At 41.7% G+C, this 19,832-nt stretch overlaps 3 protein-coding genes across 4 annotated transcripts in view; 2 read left to right on the forward strand and 1 right to left on the reverse strand.

The window, feature by feature from the left end:
• The window catches only part of TMC5 (transmembrane channel like 5), a 33,870-nt gene extending 30,526 nt beyond the window's left edge, over positions 1-3,344 (reverse strand). Inside the window, exon 1 of the mRNA XM_083800441.1 lies at positions 918-3,344. The gene's annotated coding sequence lies outside the window, so the exon portion shown is untranslated. The remainder of the gene's footprint in view (positions 1-917) is intronic.
• TMC7 (transmembrane channel like 7) lies at positions 55-15,322 on the forward strand. 2 transcript variants are annotated; one of them, XM_083800449.1, is made up of 16 exons: positions 55-251; positions 504-738; positions 3,379-3,527; positions 3,889-4,056; positions 4,253-4,338; positions 4,863-5,008; positions 5,485-5,632; positions 7,207-7,377; positions 8,539-8,696; positions 9,621-9,735; positions 10,249-10,346; positions 10,651-10,834; positions 11,688-11,818; positions 12,110-12,265; positions 13,027-13,105; positions 14,171-15,322. In XM_083800449.1, exons 1-16 carry the CDS (start codon positions 185-187, stop codon positions 14,228-14,230), a joined length of 2,151 nt encoding a protein of 716 aa, XP_083656575.1. In that variant the 5' UTR covers positions 55-184; the 3' UTR covers positions 14,231-15,322. The 2 variants fall into 2 exon arrangements, with proteins under 2 accessions (XP_083656575.1, XP_083656576.1); XM_083800450.1 differs by lacking the exon at positions 504-738 and having other exon boundaries at positions 142-251.
• Positions 15,323-15,648: 326 nt separating this feature from the next.
• Positions 15,649-19,560, forward strand: COQ7 (coenzyme Q7, hydroxylase). Its single transcript, XM_083800500.1, has 5 exons — positions 15,649-15,947; positions 16,956-17,070; positions 17,182-17,321; positions 18,714-18,782; positions 19,428-19,560. The coding sequence occupies exons 1-5, from the start codon at positions 15,684-15,686 to the stop codon at positions 19,503-19,505; spliced, it is 666 nt and encodes a 221-aa protein (XP_083656626.1). The 5' UTR covers positions 15,649-15,683; the 3' UTR covers positions 19,506-19,560.
• The last annotated feature ends 272 nt before the right edge of the window (positions 19,561-19,832 follow it).

The raw sequence follows: 19,832 nt of genomic DNA on the forward strand, positions 1-19,832 counted from the left end.
TCCCCAACCCCCGCAGCCCAGCCTGAGGGCGCCCTCTTCGGGCGAGGCGCCCCACGGAGGCGGCCCGGAGCGGGGAGCCTCGCCCCCGCCCCGCCAGCGGCCCCGGCCCCGCGGCAGCCTTCGCCTCACGACTCCGCAGCGCCCGGAAACGGCTGCGCCGGGCTGGGGCGGCCCCGGGAAGGCGATGAGCGGGTTCGGGGCCGCCGGAGAGCTGCCGGGCTGGGGGCCGGACGGCCCCAGCGGCCGAGGCGGTGAGGGAGCGGGGACGGGACGGGGCGGGCGGGCACCGCGCGTGGCCGGGACGGGTGAGGGCTGCGTGGGGACGGAGCGGCGGCGGGCGCCCGTGGTGAGGGAGCGGGGTGAGGGAGCAGCGCTGCCCCCGTCCCCCCTCAGCGCCCCGGGGTGCCGGAGGCTGTAACAGGGCTGCCCTCCCGGCTTGCCGGCCGGGTGCCATGTTTTGAGCGAGCTCTGCTCCTCACCGCCGTGCTTCCTCCGTCCCACAGAGATCTTTTTCCCCGAGGAGGCGCACGCGGCGGCACCTGCGGATTTCCTGCAGGAGCTGCCCAGCTACCGCTCCGTGCTGAGGCGCCGGGCCGGCCCCGGGGGAGGCCAGGACCCGCAGGGCTCGGTGGGGCCCCGAGCCGGAGAGGCGCGGGGGCCGCAGCCCGAGGGAGCCGAGCTGGCCGCTCGCCCCCTGAGGGAGCACGCCTTGAGCATCGCGGAGAAGAGGAGGTTAAGGTTAGTCTTCACGCGTTTTTTGAGTTTTTTAAAAGTTACACGCTGTTAAATATGTGTAATACACGTACGATGGGAGACAGAAATAGAATGGGGTTTAGTTGGCCCTGTGGGGTATGGCTTTGAAAATAAGTCCCCCAGGCTCTTCCCTCACAAGACAGGGCTCCCTGTCATATCCTCACCTGCGGAGGTGTGACTGGGGACTCTTGGCTGGCATTAAGGAGCATTTGACCCGCTGAGCTGGAAGAAAACAGTCAGAACTGCGCATTACCTGCGGCAGACAAACATGTTTCTGGCTTCTGAAACGATTCACTTCCTTCTGTTGCCTTGCCCTTTTAAGGGTCATTTGTCAGTAGGGTTAGCCCCTTCCCTTTCTGCTCTGTCTGCTGCTGTTCCTCAGTCCCTTTGCCAGTTTTCTCAAATACACTGTGCTTTCCCTGATGTGTCTCATTATGCCTGGAATGAACGTTTCGAGACCTTTTCTTTTCCTCACCCCTTCTTTTTTGTTCTCTGCCGTGAGCAGTTCCTGTCCTCTGGTGGTAACCCTCAGCCAGGGGTTGTGTGCTTTGCCCCGCCTGTGTCTCTGCTTGTATCCTGTCGTCTCCTGTCCTGCTGCTATCCTGAAAGCTCTTCTGGGGAGAGAGTCCATTACTTGGTTTTACAACATTACTGTCTAGGCACATTTGGACCTTTAGATCAGGTGCTTGGTAGTTGTGGTCATGAGCTGGGGAGAGGTGAAAGTACAAACAGATGCACCACAGAGAACCATTGCTTGCAAGAGCAGCTGGAAATGGGAAGGACCAGGTAGGGGTGGCTGGACCTGGGTAACAACTTTTGCTGCCTGTCTCTAGAGTAAAGCTTAACCCTGCAGATGGAACACAAGGAGCTGCAGATCTAGATCTAGATCATGATAAAGGAACATTCTCCATACGCCAAATTTTATTTAAAGTTGAGTGTATAAAGCTTGATTCCTCAATTAAAAAGGAACTGCAGTTCTGTGGCCATGGTGCTTGTTAGCAATGGAGTTGGGATGTCCTGAGCTTGTTTACAAGTTTCTAACACCATGGGATTCTGGTGGGGCTCCTTGGCTCCTCCGCAGATCAGTAATTGTGTGTGTATTGTGCAGCAGCTGCCAACACAAAATGCTTGATATAATAAATGCTGAATACTCAATGTCTGGAATGAATATGCAGCCCACGCCTGCATTTAAAATGCAAACACAAGCCAGATCGTTCTGTGAAGTGTTTGTTTAGAACATTGCATGCTGTAGCCTGTAGTTTCCATACAATGAAACCTTTTGTGAGTATTTACACTTAAAAATGAGATCATCTGCTGCTTTTTTGATTGCTGCAAGCAGGGTTTAATCAGGTTTCCTATCCAAATCCTAATTTCACATTCAGCTGAGTGGAATTAAATTAATATCACCTTAAGTTATGGAAACCACGTCAACATAGAGCACATGTGGCAGTAGCTGTGGTCGTGACACAGTACGCTGTTGTTCAGTGAGTCACTTATGCATATAAGTAGGGTTGTGTACAAACTATTAAAAAATCAGAGCCTTTGTCTTCTGCTCTAGTGCTCCTTCCTCATGGGTACTTAACTGCTGCCCTTCTTCGGGGGTGTCAGACTTTGGAACAGCATTTGCTGCAAACAAATCAGTTTTCAAGCTATGTTTCTGGGGGGCTGTCTGTTTTTAAGGTTTCTTAAAGAACAAAATGCAGTGAGCCACTCAGAATTCTCCTTGACACTGTTGCTGGCTATGTAGCAGTTTTTAAAATGAAAATGTATACACAGATTGTATAAAAATCTATGGGGAATTATTGAAAAATCACCAAAAATTGTAGACAATTTGTGGTCATCTTTGACATTTGTTTGCAGCTTATTCTTAGAATGGCTTACACCCGTACATATTTGGCAAAGAAACAATTTTTCAAAGTCATTGAGTTAGCAGTTTATAGTGAATTTTAGGAAAACAGAACCAGTAAAAGTTAATCATTTTTAAAACATTTGTTTTACATTATGCACAGAACTGTATAAAAACTAAAATGATAAAACCCAAATGGAATATTTAAACCTATTCATAGCTCTAGATAAGTTTTTTTTTAACTTTTTTTTTCCACAACATGTTTTGACCTTCATTCTGATTTTGAAATCTCTTGATTTCTTGATTTTCTAACAAAAAGATTAATTTTCTAGTGCATTTATAACATGAAAAGAGGGAAGGTAAATACTTTATAGAGATAAAAATTTTAAGAGCAACTTAGTAATGATATACTGGTTAGTTTTGAAGAATTTTCTCTTCCATTTCCAGCCATTTGTGAATATGAGATTGTTGACACCGACTTCTCAAAGATCCTGCCAGGAAGTACAGCTACGCGTTTTTTCTGTGTTGTCCTATTGTCAAGTTGATTATTTTTTCTAGGAGAGGCAAGTGTTTTCTATGAGAGGACTTGCTATATTTGAATTAACCTGATAACACAGTTAAGAAGAGGAACAAATGGGGGCAGCTAGCGTACGTTACTCCAGCTGCTAGCACTGCGATATCCCTCTGAAGGCTCCAGGCAGGCTCCGCTGCACTAGGTCCTGTTACATGCAATGAAAAAGTATTTCTTGTGCTCAGTAATTGTATTTCTTGTTTCTTAGGGATTATCAGCAGGCCGATATAAAATATTTATCTGGATGGAATCAGTGGAAAAGAACTAGTAGTAAATCATGGAAAAAAGTCCTCAAGGATATCAAGGAATCGTTATCTTACTTGCAGCTTTGGCGGCATGATATTCACAGCATAGAAGGTATTCACCTTCTTTTGGTTTCTCCTCTTTCAACTTGCTCTTTTATTAGTGGTTTTACATGTCAGATGTACCTGTATGGGTTAAACAGTTACCTGCTTCCCTTATTACTGGTGATGAGAAAGTGTTAACTGTATAAAATGGGGTAGATAGAAATATAATGGTGAAAGTGATTAAAAAGTCACATTGCCTTTTCTATTTCTAAAAGCCCACAGTGCTTAAAACTGGCTTTAGTAATGTTTCTTTACTACTGTTATATTATTATTATTATTATTGTTAGTGTAACTGAAATTCTAATCTGTTTGTACTTTTCAGTGATCTTTATCATCTTAATTAGTGATACACATGCTGCTTTTATTCCCAGGGAAATTTGGTACTGGCATCCAGTCCTACTTCTCCTTCCTCCGTTTTCTGGTCCTGCTGAATTTTTTAATATTTATCCTGATGTTTGGTTTTGTTACCCTTCCCACTGTCATCTCTAAATATGGAATTTTCAACAGTAGCTTTGCTAAAATTTCTCCAAAGAGCACAGGTAAACGTCTTCTCTATGTACTACTGTTTGTAAGATTTCCGTATGCCTTTAGCTTTTCCCTCACCCACCAGGACAGAGAAATATTGTGTTGTTTTTGTTTGTTTCCTGTAAGAACATGTCATCCTTGAATTAACTTGGTCTTGCAGTTTGGTGGGCATTACTACTAGAGTGACTTTTCCTGCCTTTCTTTTAACAGACTCTGTCTGCACAGTTTATACACCTAGTGGTAATAAGGGACTTGTTTACTTCTTTACTTACCTCAAAGATTTGCTCACTGGGACTGTAAGTAATTTCATTTTTTTTTCCTTTAAGTTTCAAATAACATGTAAAACACAAAAATATTTTACCTAAGGAATAGTGCTTTGATAATTTTGAAAAATGTTAAGGCATAGGCATCACTGGGTAAAATTAGCATTTATCCCTTGCCTGTGAGAAGGGCATTTTTAAATAGATTTTTACTGAGTGTCAAGCTTCATTGCACACTGCAGCCTGTGCTCTCTTTCCCAGTTGTTAAACGTTACATGATCTAGAGCATACCTCCCTTTTATGCTTTCTGTAGCTTGTTAGTGTCCCTGTCACAGAGTTGTTTGATTGGACAGGGGAGGGATTTTAAGTATGTAGCATCCACATGACAGTTAGAGGCGTGTCACTATTTAGAAGCTACAGACTGTTGTAGCTTGCTTGTGGCCCCAACAGAAATTTTAAATGTACAAAACGCTTGGTTCAAACCAGGTTGGATTGAGCCGAGCAGTTGTTGCTACTGTTATAAATTCTTTTTTAACAGTGTTCTTTGCATTTTCTCACAGGGATTCCTAGAAACAACAAGTTTGTTTTATGGCTATTACACAATAGATGCTGCGTTGCTCAGTATCGTGAGATACAACTTTCCACTAGCATACCTGCTGACTACATTTGCCTACCTTGCACTAAGTCTTGTCTGGATAATAAAAAGGTGAAGATGTTGGTATACTTCATTTACTGCTATGTGTTGCACAATTTACGTTGCGTTCTTGCTTGTAGGGAACACTGAATTACAGAACAGCTTTATATGGAAATGGAGAATCTTTTGAGGTTGCAACACCACAGTAGCCTTTGTCTGTTTTTTGGGGAGCTGAAACGGGGAGTAAGGAGAACACAACTCCAACAATATTTTATATATGTAAAAAGAGAAAGTATGACCGTGGCTAAACAGCACAGTGAATTAACCTGCGTTAGCCTCAGTTGACTTTGTTTGCTGCAGAACCACACGCTGAAATTTTCTAAGAAACTCAATGATACAATACAAATGTGCCTGGTTGCTCTTAGGGAATTGTTTAGTCTTTCAGCTAGGTTGCTTGAGCTGTAGGGTTTTTGTGTTTTGGGTTATTTTTGTTCCCTGTGACTAAAATATGTCTTTAATGAATGAAGTAAAGTTGTGTTTTTCTTTAGGTCTGTGTCAGGATTTAAGCAGAGTTTGGTGCATGATGAAGATCAGTTTCAGAGCTACTGTAACAAAGTCTTTGCAGGCTGGGACTTCTGCATTACAGATCTGAACGCAGCACGGCTAAAACATCGCAGCTTGCAGTATGAGCTCCAAGTAAGAATCTACTGTATTTTTTTACAACTACTGTTTAATATAACTTGGATGACTAAAAAGAGAGGTGTGTAACTGTGTAGGTAATGGAATAAGGATAAGAAGGACTGAAGGAGTTTATGCTGGGAGCCAGGGAACCACATCCTCTTGCATGCTTTCTAGGTAGCTGGAACTGTGGTGTAACATGACAAGAGTTGGTACTGATGTTGAAGGCCCTTCCCCCATTCACTGGGGACTGAAGCCAAACCTGTTTGCTGTTTATCTGCCTCTTCCTCACACTCCAACCGTGCTTCCTGTGTTAGTTTCTACGTAATGAAACAGGAAAAGCTATTCTAGTTGTGGGCAAAAAAAAAACTTCTACTGTCAGGAGTCAGTTTGAATATGTTGGATTGTAAGTCTGCAATGCGGTAGGCAGTTGTTAGGAGAGGAATAACATTCAGAAGGGATACTTCACAAATTCAGTGCATTGTTGTCATAAGAAGATGCTAAAATTTTTTCACTAGTTGTCTTTCACACACGTGCACATTCAAAACACTGAGGGAGCTAATAAATTTCCCAAATATCTTTAGAGAGCTCTGAAAGGCTTTTTTGGTGAAACCGGTTACCTTTTTTTTCTTTCCCATCTGTACACTGGAAGCGGAGGTTTGTGTAGTGAAACAGTGACCTCTAAAAAAAATATTTCCACCTCAAGCCACAAAGCTATAATTATTGATTTCATAAATTACAGTGAGTTGCTTTCCTCTCCTGTAAAGTTCAGTTGCCGTCTTCAGAGTTTTGTTTTTGTTTTTTAAATCTTCCAGCCAGAGCCAGACAGGCTCTTACTGCATTTTTGCCTCAATAACTCATATCTTAAAAAAACAACCAACCACCACCACCAAGAACAAAACAAAAAAGTTTGTCCCCTTTGTTTGAAGGAAATATTTGAAGTTCTGTTTCTTTGTTATATTTTTGTTTTGTTTGAAGTACTCTTTGAAGAAAATGAGTCCTCAGAAAATACCTGGATAATTTGTTTTTGTCCAGGTTATGTTGCCTTCACAGGCAGTACTCCATTTTCAGGAGTTAAGATGAAACATACAAAGTTTACTCGACTAGCTTCTCCAGGCTGGGCTTGTTTTTCTCTGTGTCAGCTTCCACTTGTCCTTCACAGAGTAGAACAAGTTTGAGTCATAACTCACCTTATGGAGATGAGAGGGACGGCCTGTTTCAGAGTTTAGTACCAGGCTATCTGAGACCAGTCTCTCAAAATAGACAAGTTGTCTTTATCAAGAAGATACGTTACTAATACAGTAGAGGTAATAGGATTACAGGATGCTTGTCTTTGGCTATGGGGCCCCCAGACTGAGGAGACAAACCACGCTGGGCTCCCACAGGGAGCTCCCATTCCTGCGTGGACATGTTTCTGGCAATGAATAGGCACTCTCAGTTCAGTCCATTTGGGCAGGCTGTGGAGTGACACTCCTAGAACAGGCTATAGATTTGTATATCACAGAGGCAGAACATCCCAGAAGTAGAAGATATAGTGTCAAAAGTTATATGCTGCATCAAAAAATGACACATTATTTTTCTTTTGTTTGTAGACAGACTTGGAGGAAGAAAGAATTAAACGAAAAATAGCTGACAGGACAATGAAAGAAAAGCTACGCATCTACTCTCTGAGAATATTTCTAAATATAATTGTTCTTGCAGTTTTATCGGGATGTTTTTACTCTATTTATAGAGCAACTGTCTTCTCTCAAGAAAAATCCAATGTAAGTATCAGACATGACCTTAGGACAGATTCAATTGAGTTTGGTGATTAGAGTAAGAGGAAGTGTTGTGAAAGAGTCAAGTATCTTAATATAGCACCTTTCACGTAATGGATCTGAAAACACTTGCTTTCTAAAAGGCCTGTACTTAACTAGTAGCAGAGAGTGAGAAGGATCAAGAAGCATGTGCAACAAAAAACACAACGATGTCTTCCTTTGATACAAAGGCTTCTGTCTCGAGTGCCTTGGAAGCAGCTGAAAAGAAAAGCAACCCTCACTTTCCTTGCCATGTAACTGTTCTCACATCTGTTATCTGCTATACAACCATTTGTGTGTCTGGGCAGTGATCTGACTCAGGGAACTGGGTCAAAACAAACTTCATTATGGTCAGTTTCTTGATCTGGTTCAGTGTTCAGCTGCAAAAACAAACAGTAAGGGAAAGGGAGAGCAAAGATTATGATCTGTGTCGTGGCTTGAGTTACAGCTGTGTGGTGAGACAGGAAGTCTTGGAGCAGGGAGCGCTTTGCAGAAGAAAAGGTTCTTGCATCAGTAGTGTAAGGAATACAGTTGATAGCATGTTCGCCCCTGGCAGGACAAACAAATAGGAAGAGTGATTCAGAAGCAGAACAGCATGAGCAACCAGCAGTTTAACAGTTTCACAACAGTATCTGAGTTCTCTGTAGGACCCCAGGGTTAAAGGATCCTAATAGAAATGGAGCTTTATGTATAAGGGTTGATATCTTGACTTTGCCTAAATTATTAGGTAGAGGAGCTTGTTAAAATGACGGGAAAGTCAGGGAGCTGATTGGCACCTGTAAGAATAACTTGAAAAGTGTTGGCATTTTGGCATAGGTCTAAAAGCTGTTAGATTTAGTGCTAGGCTAGGCGATATGGCCAGATGCAAGCCTTGGTGAAAACAGCCTCTTCCAACAGAAGCTTTGGGGAAGCACTAAAATATTCATAGCAGAAGGAAGGGAGAAGAAAGCAAGGGTGCGTAGCAGCAAACTGCAGAAACGGCAGTGGTCAGGCTTGTTCTAAATATAGGAGGAAGCTGAAGACAAAAAAGGTGCTACCTGAGTTCTGGGTAGGTATCTGAAAGGAGCACAATGTCAGAAACGTATCTGTGCATGTAGTGTCATCTTTCTCTCATCTCTTCTTGTACAGAACAGCAACGATGCGGACTCGCAGACTAATCTCTTAGTTCAGTATTTGCCTTCAATAGTGATCACATTGGCCAACTTCATTGCTCCTCAGATCTTTTCAATTCTGATCAGATTTGAAGATTACTCACCAGCCTTTGAAATCAAGCTGACACTGCTGAGGTAAAGATGGTTTTATTGTAGCCTGGGATGTTTGAACAACTTGTTCTTGAGAGGTTAGAGATATTGTAAACATTCCAATATCAAGACACAGAGAGGTTGGACACCCTGCAATGGAGGGCCTGGGCACTGTAAGCCAAGCAGGCATTGTTTGACTTAAGTTTCATTGGAAGTATTCATGTAAAATCTGGAAACAATCTCCTCTTTGGTGACAGTACAGTGCAGCCATTTAGTGTCCAAGTTTCTCTCTGTTCCATTTAGCTGTGTGATCTGGACATCTTCAACAATCTGAAAGTTTGTAGGGAAATTACTAGGGAAGTGCTGGCTGCAGAGCTGTCAATTCACACTGCTTTATGTGCAGCAGCTCCCTGGATGAGCAGTTGTGTGCGCACAGCAACCAGCTTCACTCATGCTGTACAGCAGCTCAAGGCAGAAGGTAAAAGTTTGGGGATAAAAGATACCTTAAAGTGACAGCATGAAGAACTGGAATTTGGCAGCTTAAGGTGGTAAGATCCAGACTGAAGCATCTGAACTCTGGTCAGGCCCCTGTGCTTTTTATTTCTGATGTGGCTTATTGTCTGTGAAGGCCTGAAGCCACCTAAGAGGAAAATGCTGCACACAGAGTTGTCGTCTGGCCTCTCAAAGTGTACTTGAGAGAATAGCAGCCCACTGTGGGTTGAAGAACAACAACTTAAAGGACTGATCTATGAGCAATACTGTGAAAAGTAACTAAGGGACTGTAGCCTGAAGGTGAAAAGTGATTTAACCTGTTACTAAAGAAAGCAAGCTTTATCTGCTTGGTTATTCTATTAAAGCTCTCGCATTCTGGGCTCTGTGCAGCTTTGTTGGGCTCCTATGCAAATTGAGTCAGGTGCCAGAATGGCTGTGTTTTGGTACGTTTAAAATTGGGTTTTGCTTTTCTTCCAGGTGTGTCTTTGTGCGGTTGGCCAATATTGGTGTTCTCTTGTTCTCGCTGTGGAGTCAGATCCACTGTGCCAATGACAGCTGTAAGGCCTGTGGATACAATTATGAACTTTATCCTGTAAGCAGATTTATCTTTATTCACAAGTTCAGATGATTAAAAACAAAGATTCTTTTTCCATGAGACTTGCCTGTTTAGAGGTATTCAGATTTGGACTTGAGTTTGTCATTCGTGTTGTACTTAGTGCTGCTTCTTACTGCTTAATGCAAACCAGTACAATTCTCATACAACTTCCATTTGTCTAAAACTCCGATTATCTTATTCCAATGACAGGTTTTTTATCTCAGACTTTCTGACTGACATGAAGTTTATTTGAGGTAGCTGTGTTTTGGAGACGGTTGTGTTACTGTCTTTTTGCTTCAATAAGACAAATTGTCTGTCTTCAAAAACAGACAAAAAGCATGGCTTGGAAGCTCTGAAAACACTTAAACGCTCTAGAAATGCAATTAATACAACTTGAACTTTATTGATGTTAACTGATTGAAAAGTGTATTGCTGTAGTGATTGACAGATTTTTTTTCCCCATTTGTTATTAGACTTATAATCCTGTTTTTTCCTGACTTGCTTTTATAGTGCTGGGAGTCTGCAGTTGGGCAAGAAATGTATAAGCTGTTGATATTTGATTTCATGATAATTCTTGCTGTGACACTTTTTATGGACTTTCCTAGGATGTAAGTATCTCTGCCTTTTGAGCATGCTTTTGCAAAAATGATTTATGAAATGTTTCTTTTTTCAATTATTAATTCCCTATATTTCTAACTCAATTACAAAATTTAAAATAAAACGTTTCTGGTGACTTGAGTACTTGTTTGCTATTCAGATGGAAGTAGTTTTTGATATTTGAATCTTCTTTAGACATTTTTATGTTGTGTGGTCTAATGCTTTAATGCTAAATTTCTGCACTCCAGATATCTCAGATGTGTTAGAATTCAGCTAAGCTCTAGAACTAATTATGTTTGTTTTGTTTGTTTTTAGGTTATTAGTTACTCATTGCTCTTGGAAGCCAGTTCAGTGGTGTGGTTTGCAGGAATTTGGGATTTCTGACAATGTCCTGGAAATCATTTACGGACAGACTATCTGCTGGATTGGAACCTTCTTTTCACCACTTCTTCCTGCAATAGCAACTATAAAATACTTCATCATCTTTTATGTTAAAAAGGTAATGAAGGTGTGTGGTAAATAAAATTGAGCAGCACATCTGTGGTTTGCTTTTGTTTTGTTTGTTTGGTTTTCAATACAGATATTTAGTTGATTTAAAACAAACAAAACCTTAAAAACAAAACAAAAAAACAAGGATGCAGTATATTGGAAATGAGGTAATAGAATTCCATTTTTTGTGTGGTTTTTTTTGCTTTTAAGACAAGGTAGAATTTTCCTTTGAGATCAAGCAAAACAGCACCTTAATGACTACATCATCAATATAATTCATGATGTTTTTTTAAAAGAATATCTTTTTATAGTAAAGGTAATAATATATAACAAATCATTGCAAAAAAAAGTGTTTACTGTCAACAGAGCTTTGAACTTGGACACAATTTTGCCAAGCTGCTACAAATTTGGAAGCAAAATGGGAAATGGAAGATGTATTAGATATGAGATGTGATTTCAGTGTATCAGAAGCTTTGCTCTATGATTAGACATCTCCTTCTGTGCAACAATTTCATATCAATCTCATTAATTTTGACAAGAGGGGAGATATTCAGTGAAGCTCTAGCAGATCAAAACTAAAGGCTGCGCCATAGATCATATACCATATGTCTGATGTCATTTGGCTCTGTGCAAGTGTGTGAGGCTCTCTGGATCAAACCCTTCCACAAAACAGGAGATGATGATTTATACTAGAATGTAAATCATTTTTGTCTTACCCCTTCTCAGTCCATCAAAGGAATGATGGTTACCTGCTAGCTGGTAGTGTATTTGAAGATGGGAAAATAGAGTTGGTGGGGGAGGTATATTTGCATGTATGTAGACAGATGTACCTGGCAATAGTCTTGCTCCCTTTTCCTCTCCAGATCAGCTTGATACATACGCGTAAGCCTCCAGGTAGGCCTATCAGAGCATCGAGTTCCAATTTTTTCTTCTTGGTGGTGCTGTTGATTGGGCTCGTCTTGGCTTTTATCCCTTTGGGAATCAGCATAGCACAGTAAGTGGCAATTTAACTTCTACGAAGTTGGTATTTGCTTTAAGGTTGTAATTTCCCTAGAAAACAGACACCATATACACTTGTAATGATAAATTAGAATAAAATACACTTGCATATAATGAAATCAAATTATTATGTAGTCCATATAAACAAAGGTTACTGGGTTTAAGATGAAGTACGCTTTTACCCCATTGGCAACAAGGCGCTGGGCTTGTGTTGGATTATTTTGTCTTTACATTTTGGTGTAGCATCTCCTTTCTGTTCTTTTTTTTTTTTTTTTTTTTTTGACAGTATCCCCTCCTCTAAAGCATGTGGGCCATTCAGGAATTTTAACACTTCGTGGGCAGTTGTTCCAGATACAATACTCGGGTTTCCGACAGGTCTACAGAAGGTCCTTAATGGCATAGCATCAGAAGCCTTTGCAGTACCCTTTTTTATGGTTGTCTGGTGAGTAGTGAGAAGACCTGATCTAGTCATGTAGCTGCATGGTTCATTTCCTTCCTTACTGAACTGATACCAAACAATTATTGGACCATATTGTCCATCTGCAGTCAAAGGCATCAAAGTATCTATGAAGCATCAGCTCTTTTGTCTTTGCCATTTATTCATGTTTGTCAGGTACTTTGTTCAGTTGGGTTTTGAATGTTGCTAAAAGGCGAGACTCTACAAGCTCTCTGAGCAACCTTTTCCAGTGTTTGGTTGCTCTTGCTGTAATATGGTGTTTGTTTGTTTGTTTTCTTGTGTTTAAATGGATTTTTTTTTTCATTTCAGTTTAATCTGACTGTTTTCAAGTATTTTCTTCAACTTCTATACTTGAGAAACCATGCAATTTACCTCAGACTCCACCCAGCCTTTTCTCCTGAATGTGTTCTCCTGAATTGAACCTGTTGCTGTGTACACAGGAAAAATCAAGCCCTCTTTTTTGTGTGTGTTTGGGTCTGTCTGAACACAACCTGTAAAATCTGGTAGAGGCCCTGCCTCTACATCTCCTAGAGTTCTATCCCAGACAACACAAATATCTCACAGGTGATTTTGAGCAGAGCTATGCCCTACCTAACCCAGCTCTGTGTTTATTTTTATTTATTTTTATTTCCCCAGTATTTTTCTCATATGGTCAAAACAATATTTCCTCTGATCCACAACAGCCTTTGTCTGATCAATTCTGTTTTGTATGATGCTAAAGTTTAATGTTGGTTTGTTGTTCGCAGCCTTATTATGTTCTATTTTATTGCCTTGGCTGGAGCCCATAAAAGAGTGGTTGAGCAGCTGAGGGAACAACTGGTTATGGTAAGATTTGACCTACTATCTTGTCTGTGCCCCCAAAATTTTCCTTGTTGTATCAGTAATCAGGCATGCAGAGGAACAACAATTTTCAAAGTCTTCTGGATATCTGGTGTTTGGACAGGCAGTGAAGAATGTTTTGCAGGTTACAAGGGAAAAATAACTGAAGTACAGAAGCATTTTTCAGTCTAGTTGGTTTGCTTAGCTATTAGCTGCAACTGTAGCCTCTAAGAAGTGGTGTCGCTGTTCTTTTTCTGTTGTCTTGCTTAAATCTACCCATATGCATGTATTTTCCTGCCAAACTAGAACCTCGACCTTGTGGCTCCTGTCTGTTCCACCATCTTATACAACCTCTGTCTCTGTTTCCTTCTCTACTGTCACAATCACCTAATTCACTACCCTTCTCTCCAGGCCTATATTTCTATTTTGTCACATCCAGTCTTACTCCTGAGTGTGGGTCCCAGCACTACCTGCAACAGGTACTCAAGGTGGAGTAAATCACCACTAACTAGTCTTCTGGAGAATGTTACTAGCGTAGATATACTTATTTGCCATCATCAAAATCTGTTGCCATCTACCAGTTTGATAGTGTTTGCAAACTGCTCTAGTCCAAATCTAACCTTTTTACTATTGCTCACTTTCTTAAGGAAGAATCTGGGTTTTGCGAAGTGCTTCTTTTAGATATGACACTTAACAATCTGTCCTTAGAAAAACAGTGTGCTGGAGAGAGATTTTTGAAGAGTATAATGGATTTAGGAGCAAAAGCCTTGCTGCTCTTGCTTTTTATTTTTGTTTGCTCACTGTTGTTAGGCTTCTCGGAAGTACAGTTTCAAAGATTTTGAGTAGGTCAGATGTTTCTACTAGACCCAAAGCAGAACTGTTAATGTGAGGTAAATGAATTCAAAACCATTGTAAACTTAAAATTGTTTAGGCAGGTGAGAGAGTGTTGTTAACTGCTAATTAGAGTACCATGTAGTGAGAGTACCAATTTATTCCTAATAAAGAAATAAGCTGTATATAGGTAACGTACTTCTTTTTATCTAGAGTGTACTTTGTATTCTGTCTTTCCAGGAGAGTCGTGACAAGTTGTTCCTAATCAGAAAAATAACAGAAGCTCAGAAGTGTACTTGAAAACCACAAAAAGCCAGAAGAACTTGACTTCCTGACACTCCTGGAATCACTAGGTAAGAAGAGAAGATCGGCATAATGTGAAAACTGCGAAGCTGACTGGCACTGTGGCACTGCATTCTCTGTCATGAATACTTCTTCATGTTGATTATGCTAGTAGGCCTTAAAGTTTCCAAGACTGGAATGTTGCTTATTTGTACTGTGTTAGACCCGTCCAAAAATTGTACAGTAGGACACTTACTGGTGCTGCAATTTCAAGGCTGTTAAGGTTTATGATAAGTCCCTGTTTTTTTCAGGTGTTTCTGGTAAAATATAATCAGAATTGAAACTTTTTAAAAAAGTTTGTACTGTTTTTATGAATTATGCTTTAAGAACTGGTGAGGGGAGAGGTGTGATTTTACATGTTTCCTACTCACTTATCTTATAAAACCAAAGCAAAGTGACTTAATGTCTGCATTTTGAAATAGTCCATAGGAGAAGAAACATGTAATGGGTTTGAAATCAGCTTTGTAAATTTTTAGAGAGACTTTGATATTTATTTTGCTCTGAGACAGTCAGGCCAGTTGAACACTAGATAAAATGGTTTAGAGAAAACCAGCAGAGGAGAGTTCTGCCTAAACTGTGAGTAGGGAGAAACCGGCAGCTGTCAGGTCACCAAGGGGTGTCCTCGCTGCCAGTCTCACGGGCATGGAGTAGCCTTTTTTAACATGTGTAAGGCTTTATTACTTGCCTTCATTCGTGTACAGATGTCTTGAAGCCTGCTCTTCTTGTTCTAAACTGTGAATATTTGAGAGTTATGCTATTTGTAATTAAAAATACAGCATTCAAAAACTTATATGCCAGTATCCTTTAAATTCTTAGTTAATTGAGGTGACGGAGCTGTGTGACTCAGAATACTGTTTCTAGGTAGCCTACTATTTTTAAAGATTGCTCTTCTCAAGAACTTGTGTAAAGAATGTGTACATAACTTGAAATTTCTGTCAGGACACTGGTAGTTGACATGAGATACGACGTTTGTTTTATGGAATGTTTTGTGATGTTCTCTGTCTTCATTTCTAAGAAATTAACGTGTAATAAATGAGTCTTCTTTTTAAACCTAATGGCTGACTTATTTTTAAGAAAAGTTCCATTGACGCCGTGGGATTTTATATATTTATTTTTCCCCCTTGTACCGTTGGCTGTGGTGAGGCGGGCCGGACCCCTCAGCCGGGTCCCGCCCAGCCGCGGGGCGCGGCCGCCCCCTCAGCAGCCCCCGCCCCCTCAGCACCGCCTTCTTCCCCCTCCGCCCGTCTTCCCCGTTCCCATGGCAACCAGCAGACGCCGCCTCTGACTGACAGCCCCGCTCTCCAATGCGGAGGCGTCGAGTAGCCAATGGGAGAGCGAGATGGGGCGGCGGGAGGCCGGCCCGCGGTGATGACGTCAGAGCTTCGCGACGCGAAGCGGCGGGGTCAGCAAAATGGCGGCGGCCGCGGCCCTGGCTCCGGCGCTGCGGCGCTCGCTGGGGCGGCCCCGGGGGGGCCTCGGGGGGAAGCCGCGGCCTTGGCCCGCCGCGGGGGGAGCTCCCAGGCCCCGCAGCACCGGGGCGGGCCCGGACGGCATCAACAAGGCCGTCGTGGACCGCATCATCCGGGTGGACCACGCCGGGGAGTACGGCGCCAACCGCATCTACGCCGGGCAGATGGCGGTGCTGGGCCGGTCGGCCGTGGGGCCCGTCATTCAGGTGGGCGCCCCGCAGGCAGCCCCCGCCCCGCCCCCAGCCGCCCGGGGAAGGTCACGGCTCCCCGAGCGCCGCGGCTGTCTGTCTTGTAGTCGGCGGTTAGGTTTATAAGAAGGGGGGGTTGTTCGGTAGGGGAATAGCAGCGTGTTGTCGCGGTGCTCTGACAAAAACGCTTGGAACGTAAAAAGAACTCTTATGTTGGCTATAACTGTCTTAGCTGAGAATCGTAGAACGGCTCTGGTTGAAGGGACCTCAGAGATCGTTTTGTTCCACCCTCCTGCCGCGGGCAGGGACGCCACCCACTGGATCAGGTTGCTCAAGGCCTCATCTAACTTGCTCTTGAATGCCTTCAGGGATGGGGCATCCACAGCCTCCCTGGGCAGTGCCTCTGCACCCTCTGAGTGAAGAATTTCCTCCTAACCTCTAATCTAAATCGCTACCCTTTTAGTTTAAAACCGTTCCCCTTGTCATGTCATTATCCGACTGAGCAAAGAGTTGCTCTCCATGTTTTTTGTAAGTCCCCTTTAAGTACTGAAAGGTTGCGGCGAGGTTCCCCCCTCTTCTGTAGGCTGAACAGCCCCAGCTCTCTCAGCCTTTCTTTATAGGACAGGTTCTCCAGCCCTCTGATCATCTTTGTGTGCCTCCTCTGGACCTGCTCTAGCAGCTCTGCATCCTTCTTGTGCTGGAGGCTCCAGCCCTGGACACAGTGATGCAAGTGGGGCCTCACAAGGGCAGAGCAGAGGGGGACAATCCCCTCCCTCGACCTGCCGGCCACTACTCTTTTGTTGCAGCCCAGGATGCAGCTGGCTTTCTGGGATGCAAGTGCATACTGCTGGCTCTTCACCTCCCCATCTTGCCCATTTCCTTTTTGTGATGTGAATAGTGTTGCCTTTACAGTCATAGTGTGTGACCTCAGCTGTTTAGTTTACTCTTTCATTTATTAGCTTTATTGGAAATGTTTAATTTTTTTGTTTTGGTCTTATGCTTTGCTGTGATTTTTCTTTGTTGCAGCAAATGTGGAATCAAGAAAAAGACCACTTGAAAAAGTTTAACGAGTTAATGATTGCCTACAGAGTTCGACCTACTGTTTTGCTGCCTTTCTGGAATGTAGCAGGTTTTGTTTTAGGTGAGTTTGTCATATTGTTGCTGGTTTTGCTTTATGAAATTTTTAAGTGCTTAAATTTTTCACATTGTTTCAGATTTCATTGTTTGCATATGTTTGGTACCCCAATCGCAGGGGCTGGAAGCGCTTTACTTGGAAAGAAAGGCGCGATGGCTTGCACAGTGGCAGTGGAAGAGAGCATATCGGATCACTATAACAGCCAGATCAGAACTCTTATGGAAGAAGATCCAGAAAAGTACAAGGAGCTGTTGCAGGTATTTAACCATGACTTGAAAACTAGCATAACAAATTCATTGAACTACATAACGTGACTTGACTCAGAAAACAATATGCTGACTGAATTTGCAGCATATCTTTCTTTGTTCTATCGTTTGGAATTCCAAGGTCAATAGAAACATTAGGATAAAAGGATGGCTGTTCCTTCAGCGACACTAAATTGATCGAGGAACAAGATTAAAATGTAAGATTAGCTTCAGCATGCTTTCATTAATTCATCACTCTCCGTTTGATTGGGAGAATTGTACTTAAATTTTGATTACTTTTAATTGAAAGGAAGGGTTTAGAGGAAAACAAGAAGAAAAAGCATGACTGCATAGTAACATTTTGCTTATACTGCATATGACTATGTCTAGTTTTGAACATTTCAGAGCACGGACGGAGCTAATGTTAGCTCTGCAAGAGAACTAGCTCCCAAGTACTTCCAGCATCAATGTGGGACACACTCCTGTAGAGTGCTTATGAGAGGCTTTCAAGTGTTGCATGTTCACCTCATTTGTGCTCTGGATGGTGGGAGCTTGCTCTAGGGCCTTTGTGCAGATTTCCAGCTCTCTGTTGACTGTTACTGTGTTCAGTTGTGCTTAGTTTAATGTTTAGCCAAGACTGCATCCTTCCAAATTGTTGTCTCAATACTGAAATAGGATTGGAAGTAATCAAATTGTGCTGATGCATGTGAGGAAAATGTTGCCCATGAAAATAAGGGCTAAGAACTGAGTGTGAAATACAGAGGAAAAAATCGAACAGCAAAATTATTCACAGTGTCAGTATGAGGAGGACCAGTAATGAAGGTAAAACCAAGGCAAACCCCTTGGGCAGGGACAGCACCTGAGTGTAAATTCTGAGCGTATTATTAAGCAGTCCTAATTATCTGTAGGTATCTCAAGAGGAAATTCTTTAAACCTTTTTGCACTAGTTGAAAAAATAGAGGAGAAAAATAGTGTTCTTTAGAGTATACTAAAATGGACAAAAGCCCTGTGGAGTTACAGGAAGGCACTGTTACTGATTGTCTGGCAAGGCAGGGACTTCAATTTTGTTAATTAAATTGTCAGTAACTGTTGTATGTGTGAAATTAGTGTTACAAGTCACTATGACTACAGGTTTTCTTAAAACGTCGAAAAAGACAGTGATATACTAAACCGTAGCTTAATTTTCTAAAGAATTTTTAGAACACTTGAATAGGTTTTAGGGGTGCTGTAAATAATCTCCTTCTTGGCCAATTGGAGGTTTAGGATTTTGAGAAGCTTTTGAGAGACTTGGGCCTCAGATGCCAGCCCCGGTGTATACAATGGCCAGCGGGATGTAGTTCTGTATTCTAGCTGCCTTGATTTCTCTGCAAAGTAAATTTACTAATTAACTGCTATTTTTTTAAGATAATAAAGCAATTTCGGGATGATGAACGGGAGCACCATGACATTGGGCTTGAACATGATGCCGAGGGAGTAAGTACAATGTTAACTGATGGGTGCTGTTAGCAAAGATCTAGGTGTGACACTCTTGTCTTCCTTATTCAGTGACTGTGACACAGCTTTTTCTTTGAGAAATAGAAAATAAGGGGCTTGATATTCTTTTCTAAAGATAAATATAAGAAAATGCTGACATAGCACGGCATCTTAGAGCTTTCATTTTTCTAGAACAGTTTGAATCTGTTGAAACTCATGTCAAGTGCTAGTGATTGTGTTTTCTTAAGACTTGTCCTATGGACAATAATGTTCTTATTTAAGTTTGGATTAAATATTTTTTAAAATACGGCTAATAAATGCTATTAATGCAGCTGGAAAATTGAGGCACCATCTTGATAAACACAACTACGATAGAAGGGGTGAAATACTGAAGTAAATTCTGTGCTCCCCTGAATATCAGAGGAGGAAGTTGTAGCTTCTTCACTTGTTTTTCCTCTTGGCTCATATTCGTAGTGAAATGGAATCATTACTTTAGAATTAATTTTTATTTGGTTTTCTCTAGGGTAGATTAGGCTAAAATATGGGTGAATTTTTAAAAATGTTTACTATTCCTTATGATAGATGTAGTTCAAAGACAACACCAGTCTACTAGGTGCATTTAATCTTTTATTCATTGTTTTACAGGCACCAGCTTATCCTGTTCTGAAGACAGTAATACAGCTTGGATGCAAAGCTGCAATATTTTTATCAGAAAGAATTTAGTGATATTTTCCATACTGTTTGTGGCAATAAACTGTGAAGCCAAAGATTATGAAAACTGTGGCAAGACTAAAATCTATTTTATTCAGGCTTTTAAAATGTTCTTCATTAAACACCTGATTCTGCTATCACGTTGAGTACTTGTTCAAAAGGTATCTACACTAAAGTCAGTTGAGCTGAATGTGAATGATGATAGAATTGGGTCTATGTGACGTAAACCTTATTCAGAAACTGTTCACAAGGTGGCAGTAAAATATGTTGTATATACATGATTTATATATATGTGTGTATAGAGAGTATGGGTATATAGAACATATACATGTATGAAAG

This window comes from Anser anser (genome assembly GCF_964211835.1).
Source record: "Anser anser genome assembly, chromosome: 15".
In the NCBI taxonomy this organism is placed as follows: Eukaryota; Metazoa; Chordata; class Aves; order Anseriformes; family Anatidae; genus Anser; species Anser anser.